This window comes from Microtus ochrogaster, chromosome 15, assembly GCF_000317375.1.
Source record: "Microtus ochrogaster isolate Prairie Vole_2 chromosome 15, MicOch1.0, whole genome shotgun sequence".
Taxonomy (NCBI): domain Eukaryota; kingdom Metazoa; phylum Chordata; class Mammalia; order Rodentia; family Cricetidae; genus Microtus; species Microtus ochrogaster.
The window spans coordinates 26,902,223-26,910,304 of NC_022017.1; the positions used below are offsets into that span (position 1 = coordinate 26,902,223).

Genomic DNA, 8,082 nt, shown 5'->3' on the forward strand with positions numbered 1-8,082 from the left:
CCATCCATCCATCCATGTACTCATCCTATCCACCCACCCATCCACCCCGTCCCCTCTCGCACCACATACCACTCGTAGATGCCTCAAAAAAGCCATTCAGCTATTTCTGTCCCTGTTCTCTCCTCTGTCTCCTAAAATAAGCATTTTGTTTTGACATGGCCTCAGAATTAGAGCTATGGCCCAGATTCCAAGGTTTGTTCTCAGTCAGTCTCACCATAAAGCTGAGGGACCACCCTGATCTTCACTTGCTGAACTCTGACCTCACAGACACTAGCTCTCCACTGATGCCCCCTCCTCCAGGAATCAGCGGGGTGCCACCTGCACTAAGCCATTTCTTCTAAGCCATTTCTTCATTAGCAGTCACTGTCCCTCTCTTGCCCTCTACACCCTGCCTCCCCCAGTTCTGCCCATCTCAACCACCAATCCTTCTGCTCCCTTTAGGTTCTACCTTCATGCTCCCACCTCTTGATGCAAGCACCCAGAGTGCCTGGCAGCCAGGATGCAGGTGTGTGGTGGGGGAGTGCAGTGGGCGGACAGGATGAGTGGGTGGGCACACAAATGGGTGGCTAAGAGAAGAGATAGATGGACAGGTGAATGGAGGAAGGACAGGAGATGGACAGGTGGGTGGACAGATGTGTAGACAGATGAGTGGGTAGGTGGTAAATACGTAGGTAAACGGATCAACAGAGGGGTGCTTCCACAAAATATGCACAGTGGAGCCCTCCACCCCTCAGCCCCCACACAGGAAGATAAGAGAAGGTGGCTGGAGACATGCCTGTGCCAAATTCCTAAAAAGATGTTACAGCAGCAGAAGGCAGATGAAGGACAAGTGCCTGTGAAGGAAGAGCCTCGTCCCTCAGAAAGTGTCCTGAGAAGGCAGCGTGGGCAGAGGAGGACAGCAGTGAACACCGGGGCACTCCCGGCACCACTCTAGAGCACAGACTCCCAGAAAGCAGCAGGAGGGCATGCATCTGGGGGAGCTCAGCTGGGAAGGGGAGGAATGTAGGGAACTCGGAGCATGCTCCACACTGCAGGCACTGCAGCGGAGTCTGAGCAGTGCCAGGCAGAGAGGTAAGGCATGAGGAGCTCTGGGACGGCTCTGAGTGTGAGGACCCAACATAGTCTGGCAGGCCATACACATGTTGATCGGAGGGATCTTAGATCCTATAGGTTAAAGCATCACAGCACTGGCTAACACCAGTGCTTCAGGCACTCAGGACCCCAAGGTGAAGGGTGACCCCCCACAAGGCACGGCACAGGCTGGAGACTCACCGAATCCAACATGAGTGGCTTATTCAGTTGAAGTTCAAAGTCTTCCTTGAGGAAGCTCACATCCCCTCCAGTGTAGCCCGCCAGCTCCTGAAGGAAGAAGCCACAGGTCACAAAGACACAGGGGTTACTAAGCACTGTCTTTTATAATGACAGTTTTGTTGTTTGTGCCTTTCACAAGGCCCTGGCCAGATCAGCATCTAGAGAGAATGAGCCACATTCATGGTAGGGACATTTCACCTACAAACCTCCCCATTTGGTGCTGCTCTGAAAATGTAGACTGGGCACCCGCGTCTTGCCTGCACCATGAGCAGCAGGATGAGACCAGTTGGATCACCTTGGCCTACAGTGTGTCACTCAGCTCCCCTGTACCTTCAGGGCACCTGACCACACTACTTTTAAGGCACTCAACACTACTCCCTGTGGACAGCAGCCCCAGCACTGTGTGCGACAGTCCTGTGCACACTTCACTACTCCCCAACCAGAAGCTCTGGCGAGAACACTACCTGGTTGACTTTGAGCAAGGCCCCTCTTCTTGGTAAGATAGACGAATTCCGAGAGTCGATGACCATGGCATGCTAAAAGAGATGAACGGAGCGTATTTTTACTCCAAGCAGCTCCAAGAGCAATAAACCTGCTGTGCACTGAGGGCTGTAGTGAGCATGCCCACAGCGTTTCACCTGTTCCTGCCTTCCCACGAGGGCATAAAGGTCTATGATGGTGTACCCAAAGACACCAGAGTTCCCCACGGACACTGACCAGCCTTGCTCCCTCAGAGAGCCCAGCACCCACCCTGCCAGCTCACTGCATTTTTTTTTTTCATTTCTGGAAGGTAAGATTCCACAGCTAGCTCTTAAACACACATTTATCTCTTTCCACTGATGTTACAAGAAATAGTACGAGGCAGTGGAACTGGAGGCCACTGTCCCAACCACCCAGTTGATCCCTCAGTGTGACCTCACTCAGCCCCATATCAGCAGAGACCACCAATGGATCAAGGGCTCTGTCTACACATTTCTCCACCCAGAGAGCAAGTCCTACCGAGAGAGAGGACTTCAGTGAGTGGCCACTTTCCTTCCGCACAGCAAACGATGCAGTCCTGGAGAGGCAGCCCAGTTCCCGCCACACGCCCTCCCATTTGATGGTGTGACTGGTCTTCCATATGGGAAACTGTAACGGCACAGAAGGAAACCTTGTTCTACACCCTTCACACTGGAACAAAGCGCTGCAAAGCATCCTTTGAAGGGAGGCATCACTGGCAATTTCTTTTCTCAGCACCAGGGAAGGGATGGATCAGTCCCTCGCTGGCACTTGATTCTCCCCAGCCCCAGCCCCAAGATAAACTGTTTGAAATGAAAGGAAGTAGGGGAGAAGAAGGAGCAGAAGAGGGCACGGGAAGGAAGATGAGGAGGCTGTAAACTGCACCTGAGCAGTGCTACTCTGCAGGTGAAGGAACAGAGCCACACCTAAAAGCTAGGGGTGACAGCAGGTGGCGGTCTCATCACAGTAAGACACAGTAAGACAGATGACATGACATACCCATTCAGCCCACATGACTGGCTGAAGGCAGACTCAGTAACCTGTCACCTGGATGGATCAGCCCCAGAAGAACAAGAAGACCAAGCCATATGAGGTCAAGGGCTTTCTTCCCATTGCCAGAGGGAACAAGCAAAGCCAGGTCCAGGTCTGCCCCACAGCAGATCTGCCCCACAGCTTACCTTTCAGCAGGTCAGCAGGCCTGCCCCACAGGCCTGTAGGCCTGGAGAAAATACAAGGCCATGGAGGGTAAGGAGGCACCAACCGAAGCCCAGTACACAAAATTGGTGTACAAGAATGTGGACCAAATTGGCCACATCAGCACACAGGGGCACTGTGCAGGGCAGCAGGGGCAGCAGCCAGGCTCAGCAGTCACTCTATAGGAGTGTTATAACTCAGGTGTTCCCAAGAGCCTGCCGCCAGTAAAGCTCCGTAATCAACTCTTCTTTCAGTGAACACAGGGCAGCTCTTAGCGAGCAAACCACTTACTCATGGAGCCACACTGCTGTCTCCATAGTAACCATCAGGAGTCACAGGGCCAGACTGTGCACCTATAGGGCCCAGTTACACTTAGGGTGGCCTGAGACACAGGCAGCTCTGTCTGGCCTTGTCCTTAAAACCATGCCAACCCCAAGCCATCCTACACTTCAGCCCCTTTGCGTCCATTGTTCCAAGTAGAAAGGAAGCCTGACTCTTTCAGGGTGAGCTCTTTGAAAAATCTAGGAAAGAAACAAAAGGGAGAACCAAGGAGAATGATGGGAGAAGGCACTGGGTGCTACAGTCAGTTAGGAGCACAGACGCTACAAGTCCAGCGTGGACACCAGCCAGCTTTGCCCCCGGCTCCCTGCATCAGCTAGGGAGGAGACATCTGGCCAGGAGAAGGCCACCAAGGATGAGAAGTCTGCACTCACCCACCCGGGTATTCCTCTCTAGTCAGTGAGCTCACTGTGCCCACCCTGCATGCAGGGCCAGGTATACTCACACTGTACTCGGCAGACACTCCTCTGTCGGTCTCCCGGAGTGAGCTCCACGGGAACTGCCCGGTAACTTTATATAAGTTTACAGAGAAGCTAGGAGGCAATGGGACAGAGCTTTAACAGTGGGTCTGTGCAAAGGGCTTGCACTCAGCTAAACCACAGGCCCAATTAGACTACACAGGGGCTCATCCTCAGAGCAGCAGCCACGGCAGAGGCGGCTGTGGCATTTCACACTCAAGCCATCTACTTTAACTTTTAAGTCAGGCCACTGAGCTCAAGGACCCGTGTGGCTTCCTACTTTCTCTCGAAGTTTCCAGGCTGTGGTTTGAAGAAGGACAGGCCGTAGGAAGTTTCTTTGGTTCCATAAGAAAACTGAAAAGTCACTTTTTCTGCACGTCCTAGGAGATTGGGGAGTTTGAGGCCGAGCACCTGAGGGAGGGAAAAGGACAGAGCTGGCACTGGACCAGGGTAAACAAGGCTCAAGCACACACAGCCTTTGTTTCTCACAAGGCGCCCCTGCCAAGCACACGGCATCCCATACAGGATGACGGCCACATTGACTACCTAGGAAGCTGGAAGGCAGAAGTCTCCCACCTCAACCCCAAACCTCTTCCACTGAAGCATAAAGGAATCTAAACAAGAGCATTAATGTGCTCATCTGGCGGGCACTAGGGTTAGTATCACTACAAACAACCTCGACTTTATGCTGACCAGCTCTAGTGAGGTTAAAGGGAAATTGTAGATAACACCCAAGTCCATAAGCCGGCAGGTTCCACAGCAACTTGCTGTTTTTCCCAACAGGCACACCTCAAAAGCTTACACTCAAAGGACTCTAACAACAGTGGACGTGATGCCCTACCATACTGCCTTCGTTGTTCCCAACCATGGTGTTGTAACTGCCCGTCAGCCTCCTGAGCTCTGTCACTTCAAACGTGACATCTAGTCCATTTGGCAGTGCATCATCACCTAAAAAGTAAATATTTCAAAGGGTCAGCAGTCAGCACGGCTCAGTGGGTACAGGCATTCACTATGCCAGCCAACCTATGCTCGATTCCCAGGACACACATGTTGAAGAAAAAAACTGACTCCTGCAGGCTGTCCTCCAACTGACACATAAGTAACCACACATATACACATATGTGCACGCATACATATACACGTATAAGCTGGGAAGTGGTGGTGCGCATGCCTTTAATCCCAGCACTCAGGAGGCAGAGGCAGACGGATCTCTGTGAGTTCAAGGCCAGCTTGGTCTACAGAGTGAGTTCTAGGACAGCCAGAGCTGTTCATAGAGAAACCCTGTCTCAACAAACAAAACAAACAAACAAACAAAAAACAAAAGCCACACACATGTACAAACCAAAACACAGCTCTACACCTAACACTGACCCTGCTCTGTCCCGGATACAGCCCCAGCTGGGAATGCACCCTCCTTTGAAAATGTTGAGTCCTGTTCAACCAACAGCCAAGCATGGGATTCATATGATGGTAAAGACTTTATCACCCTAAGAGAATACAAGCAACACAGTACAGTTCAATGTCCTCCATCCAGCAGGGTGTGAGCAGTGTCTGAGCTAGAGGTTTCTACCTCACAGCCCACCAAGGCCGGGGATGCTCTGCAGAGATAGGCCAAACCCTCAGGGCTGGGGTCTCAGAGAGGGTAACTCCTGCCTTCTGCCCAGGGCACCTGCTGGGTGCTTCTACTAGACACCTGCACAGCCTTGGGACTGTTCTGGTTTTTATTTTGTAGTTCTGGCTGGCCTAGCACTTGCCACACAGACCAATCTGGCCTTAAACTCACAGAGAACCAACCACCGGTCTCTGCCTTCCGAGTGCTGGGATTAAAGGTGTGTGCCACCACACTAAACTAAATTTTTTTTTTCTTTTTAGAAGACTTCACTTTTCAGGGTGGTTTTGGTGTAAGACAGAACAAAAAGCAAAGTTCCATCAACCCTTGCCACTCTGGCATATATCCCCACGAATAACACCTCACATTCACAAGGTTCATCTGTGACAACTGTCAAGCCCACATTCACAGCAGATCAGTGAGATGCAGTGTACCATGTGCACAATGACATGTTTATAATGCCCTAAGCAGTCTCTGCTGTTAGGTAATTCTATTGTGCAGTCAGAGTAAAGAGCTGAAGTCACAGCCAGAGAGGAGAGCTGACCAGTGTAAGGCCATATCCAAGAGGGACTGGAGAGAGCTGAAGCCACGTGCCAACAAATGGGCACCAAACTGACCCTGGGGAAGCAGGGCAGGCCTGCAGGTCAAACTCTATCATTGACTACTGGGCCAGAGACAAGTTACCTAAAGGCCCAGAGCCTCCGTTCCATAAGTGAAATGTTCAGAACCCTCACCAGTGTCCCCAGGAGCGCCCATCTCCTATCTGACTCATTAGTGGGTCCTGAGATTTACCACAAATTAGATCATGGGCCCCCACCCACTCCTCTGCTGTGATGAAACCCACAGGTGTATCTTTAGAGATGGCTAACTCCAAGACCTGCCTGAGGGACCTTTGGGAGCACTCTGCATTTACCCACATGACTGCTCTGTGACCCTGGAGGCTACATGGTGGCACCCAGATACTCTCCCATGGTACCTACCATGACACGTGTCGATCAAAACATCCACTTGCCTAAAAATTCCTAGGCGAAGCAGTTTTTCACGGGCTTCATGAGCTCTCCGCATTACCTGGGAGAGGGACAGACCAAAGAGAATGAGCTCTCCTAAGACCCAGGAGCACTGAGAGCCATGTGACCTGTAAGTGCATGCACCGAGAGGTGTGTGCAGCAGGAAATATCTGTGAAATTCCATGAGAAACAGTGTAGTTGTTGGGCTGGAGTACAGTTGGGGGCTCAGCAGAAAGGACTGAGCTTGAGGTGCCCTGAGCACTGAGCAGAAACCACAGCATGTGACAGCAACACCGTGGGGGTGGACACGGGGAAAAGCTGATAATGGAGCTGCAAGGTGAACCTGACTAAGATGGAAAGCAGCCACCAGAGCGAGTGCCAGACACAGAAATCAGTCAAGAGAGCGAGTATGAGACACAGAAAAGGCCAAGGATAACAGGGAAAAAAGATAACACACAGGACAAATGCTCAACCCTGGTGACAAAATGACACAAAGAGATCCTGAGAAAGAACAGACGCTGAGAAACCACAGGAGAACAGGTGCCTTGCAATGAGAACCCGGCACACGCCTATGATCCCAGCACTCAGAGGCTAAGGCTACATCGTGAGATGTTGTCTAAACAAACAAAAAAGCAAAGCAAAACAAAACAGCGAGAGAAATGGCAAAAATTTATAAAGTATTTGAGAAAGGGTGAGATGGTTCAGTGAGCTACAGTATTTGCCTCGAAGCCCTAGTTTGATCCCAGGGAAGGACATACATACAAATGGAAATAATGAAACAGCACTCTGTGTCTAATGGACGGCAAGACCTTAGAGTGTGGCACTCAGCTCTGGGGAGTGGACCTTCCCTATTCCCATGCAGGGGTATGGAATGGTGGATCTCCTTGAAGACCAATATGCTGCCCTTGAAGTGACAGAGCATGTGGTCTTTGACCAAGTAACCCTACTTGTGCTGTACACGCTACAAGCCCACAGCCATCATGAGAGCCAAGCCCTCAGTTTAATGTACAGTAACAATAGTGTTTGAGGTGAGGCTTCTCAGACAGTTCAAAGGACTGCCCTCACAATGACACAAAAGAATGTTAGTGCTCCCTGCCACCTGGGTTCATCCCAGTCAATGGCACACTCAAAAGGACATGTTTGAACCTGAGCTGGTCTCTGAGAGTTGTTAAACAGTGGCAAGACAGCGTGCACATTCACACCAATATGCACTCCACCTGGATGGTTTATACCCCTTTATGTAACTGGCCTGAAACATAACCTTAAGCTTTAAAAACACAAACTTTTGTTTGTTGTTTTGCTGACACTGCTCAAGCTTAGCAAAGAGGAGGCAGAGAGGAGCCAGTTGACCTGGCCAGAAGCACACCACTGATGACCCCTATTAGGCAGGTCAGTGTTGTCCAAGAGCAGGACAGAAGGAAGCCACAGGCAGCTTCCTACTACAGCACAGGAAAGAGTCTGTGCAACCAACAGAGCAAGAGCCTGGCTGATGTGCAGTGGGTATCCCCAGGGATCCCATGGTCTGGCTGATGTGCAGTGGGCATCCCCGGGGATCCCAGGGTCTGGCTGATATGCAGTGGGCATCCCTGGGGATCCCATGGTCTGGCTGATGTGAAGTGGGTATCCCCAGGGATCCTAGGGTCTGATTGATGTGCAGTGGGTATCC

At 51.2% G+C, this 8,082-nt stretch overlaps 1 protein-coding gene across 2 annotated transcripts in view; it reads right to left on the bottom strand.

Moving 5' to 3' along the window:
- Samm50 (SAMM50 sorting and assembly machinery component) overlaps positions 1-8,082 on the bottom strand; it is a 26,027-nt gene that overhangs the window by 11,014 nt on the left and 6,931 nt on the right. For both annotated transcript variants that reach the window (XR_003377493.1, XM_005354424.3), the window contains exons 4-10: positions 6,390-6,477; positions 4,642-4,748; positions 4,081-4,211; positions 3,788-3,875; positions 2,311-2,439; positions 1,776-1,847; positions 1,273-1,359 (exon numbers count right to left, since the gene is read on the bottom strand). Coding sequence is in view for 1 of the 2 variants with exons in the window: in XM_005354424.3 (XP_005354481.1) it covers positions 1,273-1,359; positions 1,776-1,847; positions 2,311-2,439; positions 3,788-3,875; positions 4,081-4,211; positions 4,642-4,748; positions 6,390-6,477 (702 nt within the window). In the remaining variant the exon portion in view is untranslated. The remainder of the gene's footprint in view (positions 1-1,272; positions 1,360-1,775; positions 1,848-2,310; positions 2,440-3,787; positions 3,876-4,080; positions 4,212-4,641; positions 4,749-6,389; positions 6,478-8,082) is intronic.